The 23,467-nt window shown below is 33.1% G+C and overlaps 1 protein-coding gene across 10 annotated transcripts; it reads right to left on the bottom strand.

Annotated features, from left to right (window-relative positions):
- Positions 1 to 140: 140 nt before the first annotated feature.
- LOC141688830 (uncharacterized) lies at positions 141 to 3,860 on the bottom strand. 10 transcript variants are annotated; one of them, XM_074492945.1, is made up of 4 exons: positions 3,685 to 3,860; positions 2,392 to 2,985; positions 2,227 to 2,314; positions 141 to 610 (listed from the first exon to the last, which is right to left on the bottom strand). In XM_074492945.1, the coding sequence occupies exons 2-3, from the start codon at positions 2,968 to 2,970 to the stop codon at positions 2,261 to 2,263; spliced, it is 633 nt and encodes a 210-aa protein (XP_074349046.1). In that variant the 5' UTR covers positions 2,971 to 2,985; positions 3,685 to 3,860; the 3' UTR covers positions 141 to 610; positions 2,227 to 2,260. The 10 variants fall into 10 exon arrangements, 6 of the variants coding, with proteins under 6 accessions (XP_074349046.1, XP_074349049.1, XP_074349045.1 ...); XM_074492948.1 differs by having other exon boundaries at positions 2,494 to 2,985; XM_074492944.1 differs by lacking the exon at positions 141 to 610 and adding an exon at positions 925 to 1,097.
- Between the last annotated feature and the right edge of the window lie 19,607 nt (positions 3,861 to 23,467).

The following is a 23,467-nucleotide window of genomic DNA, read 5'->3' as shown; positions in this document are numbered from 1 at the left end:
AACATGCTAAGATTATAGTACACACATGGCTTCCCCTTATATGCCTTAGAAAATATTACTCACTAATGATTAAACAACTAAAATAACTAATACAATAAAGATAAATAATTAAACTTACAACAATAAAGAAGAAACTTAGATATGAAAACCTGTAATAATTAATATGACACTAGATGAAAATCCATGGCTCTTTCCACATTTCTCGGTACAAAACCCTAAATATTCTACGCTATTCTCCTCTACACTAATATGTATCTCCCTAATAAAAAAGTCTGATCCCTATTCTAATATAAAAAGTATTTTAATGTTCTAAGTCCATTACCAAAACAGTATCCATAACCGAGTATGATTCTCTAATTCAAATTCGTAGCTCTCTATTTTCCTCTTTTGCTGGAATGCTTCAATTTGATTCTCCTTGTTGGACTATTGCTTAATTTAAGAGAATTTTTTGAGCTTCACGTGAACTGTAAGATCATCAAAATCGGAATTCTTGTTCTCTAGATACAGCCCGAGCAATATTTGCAGCCCGAGTAACCCAATAATACGATTTTTCTTCTATTTAAACTCCAAAATAGGTATTTTTGTTCCAAATCCTTCCAAGTCATGGATTCTTTATTTCGTACAATAAAACATCAAAAGCTAGTAAATAAATATCCAAATCAATACAAAATACAATAAATATAAGGACAATAATCATCTAAAAAATATATATAAAAACATACTCTATCATTATGTGCCGAAAAGAACGGTTACATTGGATTCTACATAATGAAGTTTTTCCAAGTTCAAAATTGATTAAGTAGTATCATCGCTCTAGTATGTTACAAGAACGGTTGAATGGGTTATCTGTGACATCAATAAAGAAAGATATGCTTACAAATTGTAATTTTGTAGGCTTGATTGATGATTTTGCTAACAAAAAAGTGAGAAAAATAATTTTTAAGTCGAGAGTTATTACAGGGGCAAAACTTTTTATGATCGCATGTGGCATCTTGTAACTCAGGGTCAATCTTGGTTATGTGAATTAGTTCTTGTACTCCCAATGCTCCCCATATTAAATTTGTTAATGCTGCAATATTCCGCTAAACAAGTTTTTTCTGCAAAAAAAAATAACATCTAGTTCACCATTATCTTCTATAATTCCATCTAAATCTTTAAATGTTGAAAACATATTACTACAACCTACAAGCCACAACTAGTTAGGGCTATAAACGAACCGAGCTGTTCGTTAAGCTCGCTCGAGTTCGCTCGAGTTCGAGTTCGATAAGCTCGGTTCGATAGTATAACGAACTCGAGTTTGAACAGATATTCTTGTCCGTTAAGCTTAACGAACGAACACGTGTTCGACTCGTAGTTCAACTTGAGTTCGCTCGAGTTCGACTCGAGTTCGTTAAGCTCGAGTTCGTTCGAGAAAAGGTAAAAAAAATCATAATTCAGAAATTATGGATTAATTTAACAATTTAAACCTAAGTACTGAAACTGGAATAAGTACATGATAAATACACAAAATACAAAATGAGTACAGAGTACTTAAGGTCTTGATTCTTGATCAAAGTTAACTAGTTAAGCAAAATTAGAATTTAGAAAGTAAACTAAAGTAAAGCCACAGGGAACAGTCTCAGGCTCCCAGTCCATGAATACAAGCAAAATATGCACATTTAGATTTAGTCAGACTCGGACATTTTTAATCTTGAAAATTTGAAAACCTGCACAAATGTATAAAAGATGACGGATTCCCAAAATATTATTAGCATTCGAGTAAATAACTTAACCAGATTTAGGGCATTTCAATGACATTAATGACTAAGATTATACATCAGTATGAAAACATGCAATTTGATGAGGTAATATAAAAGAAAACAAAAGGCAAAAGTACGAGGTATAGACATTTAGCAAAAAAAGAAAGTTAATTATAAAGAGAGGTCAACAAGGATAAGGTTTTGGTTACATAATCAGGGATGTATTTGAATTAGACCAAGAAGATAAGCATACACGGGAAAGTTTGTCAGCTTCATTTCCAGTAGTGATAACTTCATCTAAGTAGCAGGTACAAAGGAAAAAAAATAATATAGCTAAACTAAACATAAATAAAAATCTCCTGATATGGAAACTAGCATCCAACAGAAGAGCAAATTAATATAACTCAGATGAATTAACTAATCATCCAACGTTCACTTCAATAGAACAACAGAGCTGAAGACAATGATTAATGAGTGAAATATTTACCTGCCATTCTACAAATGTGATTCTCTTGTACTTTTTAGGAAGTAACATTCGAAGGAAACAAATCAATCTCAATGTCCTTCAAAGCTTCCTGAAAAAAAAAATCAGTAATATTAGAAGTGAACCGAAGTAGAAATTAACAATTCTAACAACACCAGCGAAACGAACCTGATTTGCCTGATTTATCTTTTTTAGACCATAAAGCGAAACAACACCAGCAACTATTTTTCTCATCTCAGCATGATCGTATTTGAAAGTTTCAAGTGTTACCTCAGATGTATTCCCGCTCTTCTGAAATTGAAGTTGAGTTTTTTTTACAAGTCCATGAGCCACCTTACACTTGTCCACATGTCTATTTAGTTGCGTAGTTGAACTGGTCTTGTCCCTCTTTATCTCTTTGTGACAAAGTTTACACCTTGCCCATTTTTCACCATTTAATGTGTATTCATCCAAGTACTGCCAGGATGCAGATTTCTTCTTCCTCTGTCTTTTAGCATATGGATTGGCAGTAGCTTCAGTTTGCTCAGAGTTGTCTTTAGATGATGCATCTGGAATTGAGATTCCATCACCTCTTTTTCTTTTCCTAACGGATATCTCTTCTTGTTCACCACTGTCATCCGAAGGAGTTTCATCTCCGAGACTTCTTTCAATATCCTCATTTTCCTGATATTCAGCATTCTCCGGAATGATTTCTATCTGATGCATTCTTTTTCCTTTCTTCGCCTTCACAGCAGGGCTCGATGACATATTTAACTACTACGCCTGCATTTAAAGTTAAACAAACAAATATTAACACATATATTTAGGTACAGCTCAAGTGAATAACAAATTCATGAAGGAGGGGCTGTATTTTAACAACTTAAAGTATAGGGAGGCAGTAAACATAAATCAGTGGGAGAAAGAAAGTCAAGACATAGAAAAACAAGAACTTGTGTAGAAGTATTAGAATAATAATATAACAAGGCTGTTTAAACATAAATATAAGCTCACCATCATTTGAGTCCACAAAGCAGAAGGTCAAAGAAAATGTGAAAAGCAAAACTAGTAGCTGAAATATCACAGATGGGCTAGTTCTTGAAAATGCCATTTTTAAAAAGATGAGATTTTTAAAGCAAACATTTAACTTCAATGCACATTTGAGGGTTCATGTTTATATGTATGTTGTATGTGTATATAATCTTGAAATCATCTTAACACAGACCTAAAAAACACCCAAAACTTTTGCACTACTGAACTAAGTACTACAACTGTTGCACATATATAAACAGTATATATATAAAAAGTTCCCCAAAATCGAAATTAGGTGTAAATATGTAGACAAGATTCAAAGATTCGTTTATGTGAAACATACCAAATGGACCGAGACAAAAAAATAATCGATAAACTGATAAACAACAAGTAGCCTTCAAGTGTATCAATTGGATCATACCAAATTTCTTTTATGTGAAACCCTAATCGTACCTGATTAAGGAAGAAGCTTGAAGTTGCTCTGAGGATTATGAATTGATTGTACAAACACCCTTGTCAATTTGTCTTCAGAGACGGATTCAATTCAATTGTAGACTGACAGCAGTCGTCGTCTCGTCGAGGTCGAGGTCGATTGTATTTGTAATTGTATGTATATCTTGAGTTTTTGATTGTATAATAATAAACTTGATTTATTTATTAATTTTGATGGGCCAGAAACGTTTTTATTTTAGTTTACCAACTTACTTGTTTGAATTGAATTGGGCTTACACTAATCTGAGGCCCAAAAATTTTACATATATTAATAATTTAACGAGCTGACCGAACTCGGTTCGGGTTCGAGTTCAGTTCGGTTAGTTCGCGAACAACTCGTGTTCAGTTCGAAATTAACCGAACTCGAGTTCGGACAGAGAAATACGTTCGACAATATTAACGAACATTGTTCGGTTCATAATATTTTTGTTCGTGTTCGTAAAATGTTCGTTCGAGTTCGTCCGAGTTCGGTTCGTTTACAGCCCTACAACTAGTAATTGAGAGCACTACAAAATACAAATTTTGCACTGTTGTTAACTTTGACGATTTGTAGTAGTTCTGTGGTTCAACATTACAAGTTTAGAAACCCCTTATGAATAATTCATACTCAATTATGAATGAAATTATATATGGTAAGGGTAATTATAGATTTTATCCAAATTTTGGCCCGGACGACCGTTAGATCTTAGAATAAATAGGTAATAGATGTTGTATCTAAATAAAATAAAGGACTATTTTCTATTTCATTATTTAAACAAAAAATAAGTAAATTTCTAAAATAGAATATAATACTTAATGCAAAATTACCGAAAACAAATGTAATAACGACCATTAGATCTTGAAATTAAAAAATAATACCCGTTGATTATAAAAAAAAATATTCTTTATTTAATGATTTAAATAAAAAAATAAGTAGGTATCTTAAATAAAATAGAATACTTCATAAAAAATTCGTAACGGTCTTTTCTCTACATTTTCTGAATTATTTTGATTAGATAATACCTTTTAAACCATCACTAAATTAAAGATTATTTCGTGTATTTTGTATGGGCTAAAAATCGTCAATATTTGATTTCTAGATATCAAGATAGATCCAAAATAAAATCAAATGAAAGCCTATAATATAAAAACTCCGTAAAAAATTATGTGCAACAAGTGTAACTCTTTTTAGCCTTTTCATCAGGTGTATTCTCTTTTATTATGAAGTAAATTTTTCGATAAAACGAATGTAAAAAATAAAATAATCATTAGTGTTGTAGTATAAGTGATGAGTTCATGCGGTGTACTAATAAATCTAAATTAACAAAAAAAATTCAATATTAAAATATTTGACAAATATTTTATTTGAAAAATCTTATCTATTACAACCAATGAGATATATTTGACGAACAGGAAATGCAAATGCTGTATCCCACGCATAATAGAATTTGACAAAAGCTCGTGGACTTAGAGGATTTCCATGCATGATGAGACAACGACCATCCCCAGATCTTAACATCACTGATGGATCTACGGGTTCAACTGTTTCGAATTCAGGACACGGCAACGAAATGCCGTATACTGCACAATTGCAGTAATTAATAACTTCTACTGCCCATTTCGGCTTTCCTTGAATATATCTTCATGTTTTTCCCATAATTACATTAACATTCCATATCGAACAACCCCAAGTTCCTGAAAAAATTAAAGTTTTAATATCACGCCAACAATATTTTTACAATTATTGATGAAACGATAAAATAATACTAATATATTTATAATAATAAGAAACTATAAACTATTAGTAAAATAAATATAATAAACCAAATTTCACTTGTAAGTTTTAATATATGAGTATTGAGAGTATGCTACACAACCTTCTTGACCATCACAAAATACTAGAACAAGTATGACACTCGTTTGAAACAAATGATATATATAAATTGGCTAACTTTGATAGCTAGAATGAAGAGGACAATGGTGATAAAAAAGTACTTTGTCATTGTTGCAAAATCTCTTCTATTGTCTTTAACAAATATAGGTAGCTAAAACAATATAGAGTCTATCAATTTATAGTGCATGTATAGAGTGCATGCCAGCTTGACAAATAATTAGATACTTTGTTTAATATATTTTTTAAAATTTATTATGTGTATAAAATTTGTGCATATGACCAACTTGATTATCACTTTAAATACTTAGTATAAAAAAGAATCAAATATTCTATTTTCAAAAGAAATCAACAAGATTTTAACTTTTTTGTATACACATATATTTTCAAGAGCCCTTTTTAGAATGTTTACGAGTTAATATTACATAATTTAAAATTAAACCATAAACCATAAACCTTTTTAATTTATATTTTGTGTAAAACAGCTGTGCATATGACCAATTGTATTATGAACTTAGATACTTTGTATAAAAAAAGAATCAAATGTCTTCTTTGCCAAAAAAATCAACAAAATTTAATTTTTGTATACACTTAGAATTTTAAAGAACACCTTTTAAAATGTTTACGGGAAATGGGTATATAATTTATATTTAGTTTTAATTTATAGTTTATATTTTTAATCTAATCATTAAAAATATTCTTTATTTTAAATAAAATATTAAACTAGTTACTGCGAAATTATGTTCTCAAATCCAAAATATGAATATAAAAGTTTTGTGGATCCCGTTGACAATTGTGTGTTAGGAACAATTATCCAACATATTATATCTTGGTCGTTTTATGGAGCAATTATTTCCATACGATTAAAAGGAGAAATTATTATTTTTACCATTAATTATTTCCATAGAAAATAACTGCGAAAATTTTAAAGAACGCATTAAACCCAATTTTGAAACCATTTAGCAATTACACTTAAATTTTCAAGGACAAAACTGAATTACAAGCAATCTGGTGGCAATTTGACAACATAGGTGCTAGTTCATCCGTTCTTCACCAATTCTAGTTGTATGGTTGCCCAAATGTTCGTTCATTATCCATTTTTCACTCTTAATTCGGGTTCTAGGTTAGGATTAATGTTATGGTACGAATTGGCTATGTGTTGTGAAGGAAATTATATCTTAATTGGGTATGTATTATGGTTTAAATTGAATTGATTCATAAATTGAAGTAATGATTTATGTTGAATTTGGATATTTTTAAATTGTTAAATTGTGAAATTGTGGCTTAAACGTTGCTTTGTGGAATTGTGGAAGATTTTTGTTGATGTTCAGGTTTACCTTATTTGGGGAATTGTTATTATTGTTGGATTTTATATGTAGCTGAATCATAAACTTTAATAATATTTGGCAGAGTTGTAGAAGTATGTACAAAAAATATGATTTTTTTCCTGATTTGATGAGGCCTAACGTGTTTATATGTGATACAATGCCACTTGATATTTTGTTAAATCAACTTCTCTGATCTTCTAGTCGAAATAATTCGGTTGAAATTATGAAAGGTTAATAATTATAATTGCATTTAAATATAATTGGTTGTGTGTGAATATATGTGTATGATAAGAAGATAATCATTGTGGTTAGAATGTATATGCCTAGGTAGATTTCTAGACCGGAAAATATGCTAATTTTGTTTAAAGAACATAAAATAAACCAATGTGATCTTAGTGAAAGATAGTCTGCAAACTTGGGAACTCAAACGAAGAAATTATAATTTTTTTTATAAAGTTAAAAGGGGATTATTGTCGCTAAACTAGCTTATACAATTTTGTGTATTTTACGTGATTAGAAGTGTACTCGAAGTATCTTATGTTGAGTTTTATAAGAATAACTTACATAATTTAATGTATTTTTATTTTTTCAGAATGTATGATATATTTTCCGGGTCTAGTCAGGTCGTTATCTTCGATAACGCATATCACGTGAGTTCATATATTTGGGATGAAGTTGAGCGGGGTCCTTTCGAGTGTATTTGTGGTAGCTAGGCTATGCGTATTTGGGTTCTATCATCTGTGCAGAAGGAGATACTACATTATATTCATTTTGGCGTGTTCACCGATCTTATTGTTGTGCTTTAGAATAATGCATGACTTGTCACGACACTAGTTGAGAGGAACTATCCCAGGCACTTTTTCATGAGAAAGGAGGAGATGAAAGTGATGCTAGAGGATATTCAATATATATTGGTGTTATGGGTAAAAAAACTAGGGTGTATTTAATGCCAGGGTTCGTGAGCTCAAAGACTCTATTTGACTGATATCGTGTTTGTGACTCAATCTGTCTTTACAAGATGTCTATGTACCTTGATGTATGCTAAGGATCATTTCAATAAATGTAGTTCTGAGTTGTGGGGTGAGGCCCCTTATATAGGAGACTTGGTGGGCAAGTCTCAGATTTATAATAAACTTTGAAGTCCTAGAATGTTGGGATTTGCATCCTTATATGACTGTGTGGCTTGAGTACTACTCTTTTGAGAGTTTAATTCTAACTTAAACTTATTTTCTCAACCATAATATGGGCTGATACATGACCTACGAATTTAATAATAAATCCTTGATTTACGGGCCCCTTGAGCCCAATTAATGACATATTAACTGTTGGGCCTTAAAAACCAAGCTTCATCCTTGGACCAAACCGGGCCTAATTAATGCGCTTATTTATTACTTAATCAAGATTACTTTTATCCCCTATCATTTGCCCCCCAACTTCTAGAAAAATATATGAGATTTCGTAGAAGTTGAAATTCCATATGCCCTTACAGGGTATCGTTTTCAAAGTAAAGTGTGGAGCGACCTATATATTTATAACGATTATACCTTTTCCCGAGGCTTGAATCACATTTTCTTTTAAGAATATCAAAATTCCTTGAGAAAGGGCTCCTTGTCCTTTTAGCGGAACAGATTTGAGCTCCATGGTCTATTCAGCTCCCCAGATATATTTATCCTCAATATTCGGGTTACCATTGCAGATAACTAGGAAACATTTTCCCGAAATAATTTTTTATTATATTCCTCTTTTTTTGATTTTTTTTTTTCAAATTTTATGTTATTTTCGACTTGGATCCTAGTCGAAATTTCGACTAGGATCCTAGTAAAAAATTTTGACAGCTACTGTATTCTAGTCAAAAAATTTCGACAAGGATCCACGAACTGGAATTCAACTAGGATCCTGGTCAAAATTCCATTCATTTGTTGTATCCTAGTCGAATGATTTTGACCAGGAACCACGACCTGGAATTCGACTAGGATCCTGGTCAAAATTACAATCATTTGTTATATCTTAGTCGAATGATTACGATCGGGAACCACAACCTGGAATTCGACTACGATCCTGGTTAAAATTTTAGTCATTTGTTGTATCCAAGTCGAATGATTTCGACGACCTGGATTTCGACCTCAATCCTGGTTGAGTTCATGGTCCACCCACAGTAGTCTAGTCGAAGTTATTTATTAGGTCACACAACACTGTAGAAGGGGGTTGAATACAGTGTAGAATACAATCAAATCAATTTCAAACACAAGTAACAGTAAACAGATATATTCAATATAATAAACTCTGTTATAATGGAACTGTTCTCTCTCAGTGATGAACAAATATCACTAAGAGCTGCTAGGTTACAATATATGATCTTCTCGATAATGATAACACATATAGTGTAAACCTATGTTTGTGTTTATATAGTACACAGTTACAAGATAACTTCTAATTGATATGGAATATAATTCTGTCTCCTAAAATATATCAATCAGATATCTTATACAATTCTTCAAGTCCTCTAACTCTTTCCATGCATATCTTCTTTTTGTATTAGTCTCGATCTTCTTTCCTGTAAGTCAGCTTCCTTCCTTAACTGTTAGTCCTCCAGTACTTAAGTTCTGATATCCATCTTCTAATATTATCTTCTGATAATCTAAGTCCTGATATCCTTAAGTTCTGACTTCCAGTAAGTACTGATTCCAGTAAATACTGATATTTCCTGTTTGTTAAGATCTGAAAACTAAACATGAAACATATTAGACATGACATCTCAAATATATCTAACAATCTCCCCCAACTTGTAAATTATGCAAAATATACAAGTTAATAGATTTGATGATATCAAAAACATTTAAGTTCAAATGCAATAAGAGTTTAATAAGACTATTAACTACAACTTATAGTCCTTTCAGCTTTACCAACTTCACTGGATCAATATGAATCCATAATGATTCTTAACAAAATCTCTTACCAACTTTTCTTCAGCTTTCCTCAGAATTTCAACTAACTGTGCTTTGACCTGCATCAGTTCTTCATCTTTACTATCACCAATTTGATAAATGGCAGTTCTGAGAGCTTGAATTGATGTTCTTTCAAGTCCATCACAAGTCTGATAACTCTAGGGTATGAAGAGTTTTCATTATAACATAAGAATTTTCCTTTCAGAATAACTTCCACCTTGGCAGAATTCTTCAGCATAGGAATTTCTCTTTCATCATCTTCAGTAATCATTGGTATATACTGAGAAGTCTTTGTACCAGAGATTCTGAATAGATCTCTTATAGCCTTCAAAATGTATTCTGACCATCTTCTTGTAACATCAGATTTTACTTCCAGAAGATAGTGAATATGTTGAAGTTCTCTGACAGACTTCTTTAGCACATCAGTATCAGCTTGTCTGTAAGTTAATCCATCATAGAGAAATAAAATCAATTTCTCCTTTAGATTTTCCTTATCATGAGCATCTATCACGATTTGAGCAGACAACACCTTATGAAGGTGCTTTTGTTTGATTTGTTCATATGGTTTGTCTGTCATCATGAAAGGATCTCTTAGAGTAACTTCTACTCCTGTTTGTATTTTCTCTTCATCAGAACCTAATCCGGCTTTATCTCTAGGTTGCTTGGATCTCAATCCAAATGTTGCAAGTTGATTCATCAAGAGATTGGATTTTGATTCAACTGGAGTAACTTTCTTCCATAACAACTTCTTCTTATCAGCAATTGTCATCTTTTCCAAATTAACTTGATTAGAATTTGCTGTTTCTTCTGTAGCTTGATGTTCTTCATTCTGAAAAACTTGAGTAGTGTCAGAGGTTGTTTTATATTCTTCAATTATCTTTCTTTTCTTCAGAATTTGAACAGTTTCATCTTCTATCAAATCATCATCATGCATTGTAGTTTGATAGACTGAAATGGAAGAATTATCTTTTTCTCAATTTTTAAAGGTTCACCAACCTTTTCTTTCCCTTTTGACTTAGGATCAATCTCAGTTTGTGATCCAGTCTTGAACTTTAAAGTCTTTGAATTTAACTTTTCCCTGATCACAATGCCTTTTTCCTTAGTCCTTGGAGGTTTCTTTGCATCAGAAGCTTTAGACTTAGATTTGTCTTCTCAGCAGCAAATCTAGCTTCTTCCTCCTTGAGAGTTTCCAAATCTATTCCTGGATTTTGTTTCAGAAATAATATTCTTGCTATTTCCTCATCAAGTGTCTGGATTTTAGGATTTTTTCTAATAAACAGTAGTTTGCTTCCACTTTAGCTTCAGAATTTGTAAAAACTTCTGAGAGTCTTTAGATCCTGACTGAATCAGAATATCAGAACTTGACATCACTTTATTTATCAGAACTTGACTTCAGTCTTTTAGCATTCACAACATCAGAACTTGACTTGTTATGTGTAGAATATTTTCCTTGAATATTCCTTGACCTCTACTCTTATCAGAGTTTCCTTGGTCATCACTTTTATCATTCTCTTTCTTCAGTATTTCAGTAGGTGAGCATTTGGACTTAACTACCTTCTCCCCTTTTTTGGCATCATCAGGAAGTAAGAGAGAAAGAAGAAGTTCAACTGAAGATTGGATTTCTTCCAATTGAGCTTTCTGAGAAACTTGGTTAGCCAGGACCTCATCAATTTGGGCCTGTTGCTTCTCTTGAATCTTCTCAATGGATTCAATTTTCTCAAGAGTAGGTCTGATATATTTGTTCTTGTCAAGCTTAAGCTGTAGATCTAGCTTATCAGCATATTCCTTTAGTGTATCAACCTTCTCAAGAGTAGAAGAATGTAGACCTTGAAGATGTTTGGTAGATAGAGCAGTGATCTTGAGTTGTGTCTTTAAATCAGCATTTGTGAGCAACTCATCAGCTTTAGTAATATGCTTTGTCAGAATGTTAGAACTTGGAATGAAATCAGTGTCATTCCACTTCTTGGTCCACTCCACACCTCTGTGAGTATCCCCCCAAGGAATATGTGTTTCCTTTTCAACAAATTTCTTCACCAATTCTTCCTTACCTAGTATAGGAACTGGAGTCTCAGCAGAATCACTGTCTTCAGAACTTGAGGAAGACTCATTATGTTCTGACAACACAACAGTGTGCGAAGCAACTGGAGATTCAGGAACAGCTTCATTTAAATTCTGAACATCAGAATTTATCTCCAGAGCTGGTGTGGTTGATGTAGATGTTATCTCATCATTTAAAATTGAAAATTGAGTTGGAAATTGAAGAGCTTCTGTAGATGGAGCTTCCAGATAAAGAGTATTTCATATATTCAAATTATTAATATCTATATCAGAATTTTTAGTGTATTCTTCAGTATCATTTGTAGCTTTAATAGGTGAGACATGAGGGGTTACAACTGTATCAGTAGCAGTTTCTTTGGCTTGAATTGAAAGGGCTTCAATGATAATCGGTTTTTATGAGATCAGAGATTTCTGATCCCCTTCCTTAGCTTCTTCAGTATCTTCTGATGGAGCTTTAGCCAAATACCTTCTAGCCTTCATTTTCTTCAATCTCTTTGCCAATGAAGGAGTTGCTTTAGCTGCTTCAGAACTTACAGATTTTTTCTTCAAAGTATCAGAACTTTGAGCTGCAGTTTCTTTCTGAGAAGTAACATTCTCAGCTTCAACTATCACATGTTCTGATGCATGAACCCATGCTTCAATTGTTTCCTCATCACTATCAGATTCATCTCTGAGAATCATCTTCCTTCTCTTTTATGGAGGTTGAGTTCAGAAGAAGGTCTTTGTAATGCAGTCAAAGAAGAAACTCCATTCCCTCCTAATGTTTGATCTCTTCAATTGACCCAGCTTGGCCAATGTCTTTTCATACCCCAGACTGGCCATCATATTCTGAAGAAATAGCTCCTCAACAGTTGAATAAACGCAGTTCTCAGGCAGCTGCAGTGCTTGTCGAATCGTGGCCAATGTCACGACATGCTCATCCTCCCTTGTTGAAAAGATAATACTTGGGGACCCTTGAGCACCACCATCATCATATACTCCACTTCTCCAAAACTCCAACACTTGAGTTCCAGAGATTACTTCAGGTTGGGTTAAAGCATACCCAATATCAGAATTAGCAAGGAAGTCCTGAATAAAGTGAAGTTTCGATGGAGCTTCAGCCTTGCTAAGAATAGACGAGTAGTTGTTAGGAACAAACTTAGCTCCATTGAAGATCAAGTCTTTTGGTGCCATCTCTGAAGAAATTAAGTGAGAAAGATATTGTTTGCAAGGTGTTTGTTAAAAGTCCTGAAAGAAAAACGCTTCAGAAAATATGAGAGAGAGAGAGAATAAAATAGATTAAGAATAGAAAAGTAAGTGAAAGATTAGTAAATCTTTTAACTCCCATATATATATACTCTCTCCACTCAACAGTTATATTTTTGAAGCATAGGATACACTTTACACCTGGCAACGTGTGAACAGTTAGTAAACAGTTAAAGCATGAGTTAATGAGCGCATAAAATAAGCAATAATAACCGTGCACATGCAATTCTTCAGGACAAACACATTAACCACTAACCGATTATGATTTTGAATATTTTTATCTTACCCAAATATATTCTGATTTAAATATGACTGTTTCAGATTTTACCACAAATAAGTCAAGTAAAGAAAAATGCCACATAAGCATCAAGAATTCCATCATGATTTAATATCAGAACTTGACGTAATATCCGGGATATATCGTGTAATTATTTTTGCTATTAAATAATTATTATATGTGTTCAGTATCTATTCTGTGAATTATTTGTTAAGTGTTAAATGTGTTTGGATGTTTAAAAATATTATTAATTGAGTATTTTAATTTTTATATGTCCAAAATAAAATATAGATAATTGTCATATCTTCCTAATTATTTTTATGTTGATTTATGAATTTATAAGAATCATATGGATTTTATAAAATCTTTTTCCGGGTATCTAAAATCTATTTTATAAAAACGGGAACCAACCACCGTTATCCATTTTTACGTTTTTAGAACCCGAAACTCTTCCGAGAACTCCTTCCTAACCCAATTGCAATATTCCGAGCATTTTCCATGTTTCGACTTTTTCAATCCGGCGTACGGTTTGTCATGCGCGGGTCCCGACGCAACATTTTCGATACATTATTCGTTTTGGTAAATCAATAAAACTCGTATTTTCGATAAACGGGAGCTTTTTATTAAACTATCATAATTATCATCTCGTAATACGTGTAACCAGGTGCTGAGACCAAGACCACAGTACAAATTGTACTGATTTAGATAATTATCTCAAAAACCGGTACCGTTTGGATCAGCTTTTATAAATAAACGTACCGTTTTATATCCGGAATGATCCAACGGGATACTAATTTTCCGTAATTATAAATAGCCTCTACCGTATTTTATTTTATACCGGAAATCATTTGCAAACAGTATTTACAGAGTTTTTACAGAGAAAATATTATAATTATATTATGTTCTTCATAATCAAACACAAATTCGGAGGCGTTATCGATATCCGATTTTGGCGTACATATACTCAAAACGAAGCTACTGAAATCTAGTTACCAAATCTTCCATCAATTTCAACCGAGAAACATCAGGTGATTTTCTATTTAATTATTTACATTCGAATTTCTTGGTATTTAAACTATGAATTTTTGTACAGATGGTTGTTTGAATGATTTGATGATTGTATGTTGCAGAGCTTGTTTTCCTGATCATTTTGGTATATTATACTTCGAATTTGGAGTTCAATAACATGTTCAAATTAGGGTTTGATTCTCGAATTGTATAATTAGGGTTTATATTCGTTTGAATGTTCTTGATTAAAATTGGGGGTTTCTTATTTAGGGATTATCAGAAGTTCTAAAGGGGTGGGTTTTGTTCCCCTTAAAATTTGCTATCTAATCATATATAGCATGTTATCAGACGATTTCTAGATTGAACTGAGTTGTTGTTTGAAGTTCTCGCCGGAGTTCTTCGTGTTTTGGCCGAAAAATTGATTAAATGATTGTTGTGGACAGATTGTTGAATGGTTAGGCTTCTGGAAGTGCTTAGACTGATTTTGCTATGAAAAATAGATCAAACAAGGTTGTTTTCGACCCCGATTGAGGTCACCGGAATCCGGAAAGGGTCACCGGATTCTGGGTTCGTCCGGCGGTTCATCCCGACCCGGCGACCCGGTTCCTGACCCGTTTCTTTTTATTAAAAACCCGGTTTTGATCCAGATTATCCCTAAAACAAAGTTGTTTTTTGGCGTTTTTGCAAGTTAGTACCTGAAGTTTAAAATTCTGGATTCCTTGTTTTGAATTCTTTTAAAATTTGGATTTCTTTTTATAAATTAATTTCAAAATTGTTTTTAATTTCAGAAAAATCCGAAAATGATTATTTTAATTTCAAAAATGATTATTTTAAATCCAAAAATTATATTTAATTCAAAAATAAATCTGAATTAATTATTCAATTAATTTTAGTTAATTTTTAATTGATTAATTAGTCAATTAATTCGAAAATTAATTGATTAATTGATTTAATTAATTATTAATTAATTGTAATTAATTATTTAATTAGATTTAATTATTTAAAAAATGATTTTAAAATTCCGAAAAATAGTTTCGAGCTTTAAAATATTATTGTAAAGTATTTCTAAGGCTCGAAAATTATTATAAAATTGTTTCAAAGCCAGATGTGGCCAACCGAACCCTGTTTATTACTCTGAAATCGATCCAACGACCCGTTTTAATTCCGAAAAATGTTTTAAAAATCATTTTTATTACCTAAAAGCCTGTTTATGACCTGAGACTTCTTTATAAGTGATATATCATTGATTATATGACGTGCTATGTGTTATATGTGACTTATTGGTTGATTGTCGGTCTATATATTCGGTGATTACTTGTTTATAGCATAACTTTCAATCCGTTAATCGGATTTGGGTGAAACGAAGGGTAGATAGAAGTGTATGTCGAATAGAATCGTATGAGTTAAATATTGATAGATATTTATAATGCCTAGCAGAATAAGCAAGGCGTAAGAAAGGGAAGCAGGTGATCAGAAAATAGAATTGTCATGTAGAAAATACAGCAAGTAATCAGAGAATAGAAGCGAGGCATAAGAAAAGCAGACGAGTGATTGTTGAATGGAGACAGTAGATAAGTACAAGTGAAGTTGAAATCGATTATGATAAGACAAGTACTTCTAAACATTTCTCGAGATATATTGCAAATATTTCTAAATTCTCTTGTGACATATTGTTAATACTCAAAAGAGCTCTGTTTTATATTGAAAATACTTTGAATCCTTCAGCCTTGAACCTGAGCCACATCATTTGATCTTGAGCTGTAAGCCTTATTCTTTGTGAACCGTTTCTTGTTGATTTACCAAATATTAAACCACACAAATACGATACTACTCCACAAATATATAACCATCACATACCAAACACTGGAACAAAATTGTTTTAAACATACATAAACTTTTATACTTAATTATACCTTGTGACATCAAAGTATTAAAACCCTCTAAAAACATTATTCATCTAATACACGATTGTCCTGCAGGCTGGAGGCCACTTCTTTCATGTACTTTGACATACCCTTTCAGTAACCATGAATTTTTACCATGCCTTTATACAAAAGTTTTATTGTTATTGATTATGATCAGGTTTTATTGAATTCTGTTGTTTATCATATTGAACTGCTTTAGAATTGGATAGTTTTCTTTGTGTAAACCAGATTCGTGGTCAGACCATATCAATGGTCAAGTTAGGCCAATGTGTGCCTTGGATTTAGTAGTTAGAGCAATGCTGTGTGCTATGCTCGGGGTTAGTGCGTGACTGATCAGCAGCCTAACCTTTCTTTTAAAGACTTAAAATGAATATCCAATTCTATTAGTTATTTAACAAGAAATTTGATTCCTTTGAATCATCTCGTTTATTATTGTTTAACCTCAGTGAATAATGATAAACAACTTTTGTATGCTACAGTTACAAAGGACACAGTTGATAGCGAGGTTTCCCAGTTCAATGTTCGAGCTAGGATTCCAGATTATGGTTGATCGAGCTAGCAGGAGCTTATTGCAGTAGTGAGATAGTAAGGTTTTAAGAATAATTTCATATCAGTTGAAAATTAAATTAGTTGGGATTTGGTACGATGTAATAAAAGTTAAGGTTGTGGCTTGTTTTCATACTTTAACCTGTTGCGATCCGTGGTTATGTAAAGCAGGGTTATTGCAAATAATAATTTATATACAGGTTTATATATTGAGTATGTGTTGTGGACCCCAAACTTCTGTCCCGGGTTTGGAGGGCGCCACAGGTTGGTATCAGAGCTACAGGTTATAAGTCACTGAAACAAGCCTAGATTGTCGGGATTGGGTAGAGGGTTAGGATTAGGAATAGGAAATAGAAAGATAGGTTATCGTGAGTTTGAGTGCGAATGTATAGTAGGTCTCCGGCACGGGTCGTGTTGCGATTCGGGATTCTCAACTAGCGACGTGATATCCAGGCAAAGGCAATGGCAGATCCTGATTTCCCTGCATCAATTGATCGTTTGGAGCCTTCCCTTTAAGGATCATCATCTTCTCCTAGATTCAATTTTTGCCTTGTTCTTCTATCAGTATTAGCGATATTATTTTCTGTTATGACAGTTGCGCCTCTCCAAGTTATTCAGCGCTATTCTATCATTTCTAGATACGAGACTACCTATTGAAGAACTTTCATTTGCTTATTCTTGTTCTTTTGAACATTCAACCATGAATGCATCTTTTTTTGTTTACTATATACTATATTCTATATCCTTAGTTTAAAAACCTTTCCAATGAAATAACAGCATTTGCGAGAAGGGACACGATAACAGTAAATGGTGAGTATTGAGATACAAATCAAGGTGAGAAAGGAGTTTAGAAAGAAGATTCAAGTGTTATGGAGGATGGCTGTTATCAGATTACAAGAAGCTATTGGTAATTAGGCCACTCATGACTAGCTTGTGGATGGAGTAGATAAGTGTTAAAGAGAGAGAGTTAGAGGAGATTAGGGATCTGAATATTTCTCGAAATTAGGAAATGGTGTTATAATGATATGATATATATATTCTAACAAGATGATGCGACATTAGCTGACTTGTTGACTATTGGATAGTCTGTTCTACTTGATAATTACAAAGTGGTTAACGGGGATACTACCAGTATGGGAGCCTTAATGTGAAGCTACGAATAAGATAACGTGCAACGATAGCGAAAGTTTTCATTTATTTACGGAGAATAATAGACCCCAATAAAGGAAAGGAGATAAATGGAAGTGAACAGACCCTTGAGTGATTGTTTCTTTAACTTGGTATCTGGTCATAAGAAGGACAACAACCAACTCATACAGTAAGGACAACCTGAGGTGTGATTTTCAAAATTTTCAAAATTTTTAACAATTTTTCAAAAAAGATTTTCCTCACAAAATTTCCAAAAGCCTTTTTGAATAAAAATAAGTTTTAAACCTTGGTTGTCAAGTTACTACTTGAGTTTCTTGTTTTTTAAAGGACCCGAATTATCTGGAAGGATGTTGTTTCAGATTCAGTATTGTTAATTTGGAGAATGAGATAACCTGCGATTACAAAGAAGTGGATGCAAGTATTATCTGATAGGATTAACAACAGAACCAGCGTACGGAGTAACTATTCATCCAATTACTGGGATTATCAGAATTCGAAGAATTCATTAATTAAACAGAAGCCTGAGCATGATCGAAGAAGATTGAGAAAATTTTCAGACTTTTCTAAAGGAATAATATTATTAATAAAATGATCGCTATGTTGAATGATTCATGGTTATTCCAAATTAAAAAGAGGAAACTCAAAGTTATCTGATAAGAACGCCATTATGATTGAATTGTTAAAGTATTATACGTGTAGGTGCGACGTTACAGACGCGAGACTTAAGAAGTAAGAATCTACCATCATGCTTAGTTGCGAAGGCAATTTTAGCATACTTCTAAAGTTGTTATGTGATACAATTGGGAAATGATCGAGCAAGCTCGAAAAATGAATACAAGTGCAATGTGGATAGTGACCAATGGTATCATTCTCGTCCTCAACATTTCAACATATATTCCTTTTAAGTTCCTAAAAGTGTATGAACTCCTTTTCTTAACAAATTCTTTCTGGTGATATCAAAACGGAGGATTTTGCATTCCTTTCAAATTTGCTTGTTCTCCTCGGATTTTGCTTTCTGATTGGGACAAACAGTGTTATGATGAGACGCTTTGTCGGAATGACGAAGAGTCGGGTGGGACGCCACCTAATCATGTGCTGTATGCCATACGGTATGAAAGACTGGCCATCTTAAGTACCAATGTGGTTGTCTCATTCCTATTCTAATCATTATTTCTTCTTTCTTTTCAACTCTAAGTTTATTAAAATTTTGAATTCTTCTAGTTGTTTCATTGTACCGTTGTTCTTACGAGAGCTTTTCAAACAAAAGTCAATATATTATACACCCAGCAGGCAAAGTCTCATCTATCTCTCATGCATGGAAAGGAAACAAAGGCACATGATGAGAATTACGAATCACTGGCCCTAGCCAGGAATGTATTACGAGTCAAGGGAATCTACTTTAATAAGGAATACATCTCCAAGAACGAGAATTTATGATTTTCCTGAGAAATATGTTATTTAGAATATGGATATGATAACGTGGAAGATTATCGCGGATACCTTATGCGTTAAAGTATTTAAAAGATGTGGGAGCAATTTGATCATATATTTCTCAAGGTTTTATTGATAAGATGAATTATCCAGTCGAATCAATAATTTGATGACTAAAGGACTAGCAAGTAAAGAACGTCAGTTATTGAATAAGTAAGTACCAATAACGGAATCGATATTTCTGGCAATAAGCTGCGAAGAATTGATATCATTTGAGATAAGAGGATTTGACATTATTTTCAAGAGGGGATTAACTATTCAAGTGTGATGCCCAGGTAGACCGTCGTAATGAAAGATAGTTCTGAAGATGCCAAATGAAAACATGAAGAAGTTTAAAGGACAAAGGAAAGTAAAGAATTTGTTAAGAACGATTTAAGGTTACAGTGACCAAAATATAAGTGCTATGACGATTATAACTAAGAGTCCGGGGCAAACCGAACTTGAAGATTTTACAGTCCCAGGATATATTTCAAGATGAGTTACCAATATTTCCTTTAGATAAAGAAAATGTGTTTATGATTGATTTAGCACTTGAAATGAAGCCAGTGTTCAAAGCCCCGTACAGAATGGCACCAGATAAAATGAAGAAGTTACCAGAGCAAACGCATGAGATGATTAGAATAAAAAGCAACTGGACCTAGCGTACCCCTAAAATGCACCGGCACGATGTGTTAATAAAAAGGATGGAAGGGTGAGATTATGTGTTAGCGAAAGCTCAACAAATTTACTCTCAAGAGCATATATTTGTTACCTCGAACCAATGATTTGTTTAATTAAATGAACGAAGCAAGGTATTTCTATAAGATTGATTTAAGACTGGGTATATTACCAAGTGAAAATTTAACTTATGGACATATCAAAGATAATTTTCAGAACTCAGTACTATTGTTACAAAATTCTAGAAATGTTAGTTGGATGAACTGATATACCAGTGATATTTAAATTTGACAAGTAGAATCTTGAAGGAGGAATCTGGATAAGACGTACTTGTGTTACTTAAGAAGAACCATGCAACCTATATAATGATAGCTGAGGAGTCAAAGAAGGAAGAAGCGGTATAAAAAGTTTACCAGGTGAAAACTTTAATGGCAGGAAGTATAATTCTTAGTATAGACAGTCAGTAAGGAGGAGACAAAAAAAAGAGGATTCAGCAGAAGAGTTTAAAGATAGTATGAATGAAGAAAGACCAGAGGTACCAACAAAAGTAAGAAGTTTTATCGTGGACCAGTTATTATCAGAGATTGTGCAAGATTCTTGAAAGTTGCAATATTTTGGATGAGGTTAACCAGGAAAAGCAAGAAAGATATATGAAATGGAGAAGGTTGAAGAAAATATTGTGGAGTTAAATGAAAGAATGATTCCAACACCTATTTTATCACTTTAAAAGAATCAGGGAGATTTGATAGTTTATAGTGATACTTCTCGTAAGGGAATAGGATGTGTGTTGATGCAAAGTAATACCGTTATTGCATATGCATCCAGACAACCGAAACCTTATGAACAGAAGTACCCTACTCATAACTGGGAATTAAAAGCAACCATAATATTTGTTTTGAAAGATTGGGAAATATTATAAGTATAGAGAAAGATGAAGATATATACGGACCATAAGAGTTTGAAATATGAACTCCCGAGGAAAAGCAAATGTAGTGGCAAGAGATGGGTAAGAAAGAGGGAGAATGAACATAGAGACTATATCAGCGGAATTATCTATAGAATTCTAGCAGTTGGAATTGGAGGTCAGAGTTCATGATCTAAAAAGGAGTAAGAATGTATAAGTATAACTTTTCAATCAGAATTGTTAGAAAAGATAAAGAAGTGTCAGGAAGAGATAATGGATCAGGATATAAATCATTCAGTAGGTGAAAAATTGTGCACGTGAAAAGGACGATCAAGGTATTCTTAGGATTTCTTCTAGAATTTGGATTTCACCAGTGACGAAATTGAAGGATGAAATATTACAGGCAGTTCATAATTCGAGGTATTCAATTCATTCAAGGAGTACCGAAATGTATAGAGATTTAAAGGAAATTATAGGTGGTTAGATATGAAGCGGGAAATTGCGGAATGAATTAGCAGATATTATATATGTCAACAGAGTTAAAGTAGAGCATCAGAGATCAAGTGGATTGCTACACTCATTAGAGGTTCCAGAGTGGAAGTGGGAGCATATCACCATGAATTTCATAGTTGGGGTTACTAATCACAAAAGTTAATCATGATACCATTTGGATTATAATGGATAGATTTGCCGAGTCAGCTCATTTTCTGTCTATAAATAGGAGATTTTCACCAAACAAATCAGTACTCAAAGGAAATCGTAGTTCGTCATGGAGTTCCTGTGTCCATCGTATCCGGTCAAGATGCAAGATTTAATTCAAGATTATGGGAGAGTTTTCAAGGATGTTTGTGAACGAGACTGAATATGAGTACGGCTTACCAACCGGCCGTACCAACCGCAGACGGACGACCAGAGTGAAAGAACGATCCAGATAATCGAGGACATGTTGCACGTGTGTACTATTGATGTTAGAAGAAGTTGGGACGAGAATTTACCTCTGGTAGAATTTGCTTACAGCAACAATTATCACGCCAGTGTTGGGATGCCACTCCATGAAGCCCTTTAGGGACACAAATACGGATCTCCAGTGTATTGGGATGAAGTAAGAGAACGCAAAGTACTTGGACCTAAATTAGTGCAGCAGCCAAAGGAAGCTATTAAAGTTATCTAGAAAAGATTAATAGCAATACAAGATAGTGAAAGGAAATATGCAGATTAATCAAGAAAAGATATGGAATTCAAAGAAGGGAATTTGATATTACTAAAAGTATCGCCGTGGAAGGGATTAACGAGGTTTGGAAAGAAAGGAAAACCGAGCCCAAGATATAATGGACCTTTTGACATTTTAAAGCACGCTGGTAAAGTAGTTTACGAGTTGTCATTACCTCCGCACATGGAGCAAATTTACAATGTTTTTCACGTACTTGATGCTTAAGAGGTATAATCCAGACTCCAATCATGTAATAGAGTAGGAGCCAATAAAGCTCCAGGCAGATTTGTCATATGTAAAGAGTCCAATAGAGATTCTAGAGGAAAGAGAGAAAGTATTGAGGAATAAAGTAATAAAGTTAGTAAGAGTATTGTGGAAAACCCAAAGGTTGAAGAGTCAACCTGGGAGTTAGAAAAAGATATACAAGAAAGGTACCCTCATTTATTTTCTTAGGAGATTTTGAGGACAGAATCCTTTTAAGGGGGGAAGGATGTAATATCCAGGATATATCGTGTAATTATTTTTTCTATTAAATAATTATTATATGTGTTCAGTAGCTATTCTGTGAATTATTTGTTAAGTGTTAAATGTGTTTGGATGTTTAAAAATATTATTAATTGAGTATTTTAATTTTTATATGTCCAAAATAAAATATAGATAATTGTCATATCTTCCTAATTATTTTTATGTTGATTTATGAATTTATAAGAATCATATGGATTTTATAAAATCTTTTTCCGGGTATTTAAAATCGATTTTATAAAAACGGGAACCAACCACCGTTATCCGTTTTTACGTTTTTAGAACCCGAAGCTCTTCCGAGAACTCCTTCCTAACCTAATTGCAATATTCCGAGCATTTTCCATGTTTTGACTTTTTCAATCCGGCGTACAGTTTGTCCTGCGCGGGTCCCGGCGCAATATTTTCGATACATTATTCGTTTCCGTAAATCAATAAAACTCGTATTTTCGATAAACGGGAGCTTTTTACTAAACTATCATAATTATCACCTCGTAATAAGTGTAACCAGGTGCTGAGACCAAGATCGCAGTACAAATTGTACTGATTTAGATAATTATCTCGAAAACCGGTACCGTTTGGATCAGCTTTTATAAATAAACGTACCGTTTT

This window comes from Apium graveolens, chromosome 10, assembly GCF_009905375.1.
Source record: "Apium graveolens cultivar Ventura chromosome 10, ASM990537v1, whole genome shotgun sequence".
NCBI lineage: Eukaryota > Viridiplantae > Streptophyta > Magnoliopsida > Apiales > Apiaceae > Apium > Apium graveolens.
Note: the sequence above shows the minus strand (reverse complement) of the source record. Positions and strands in the feature narration are given on the sequence as shown.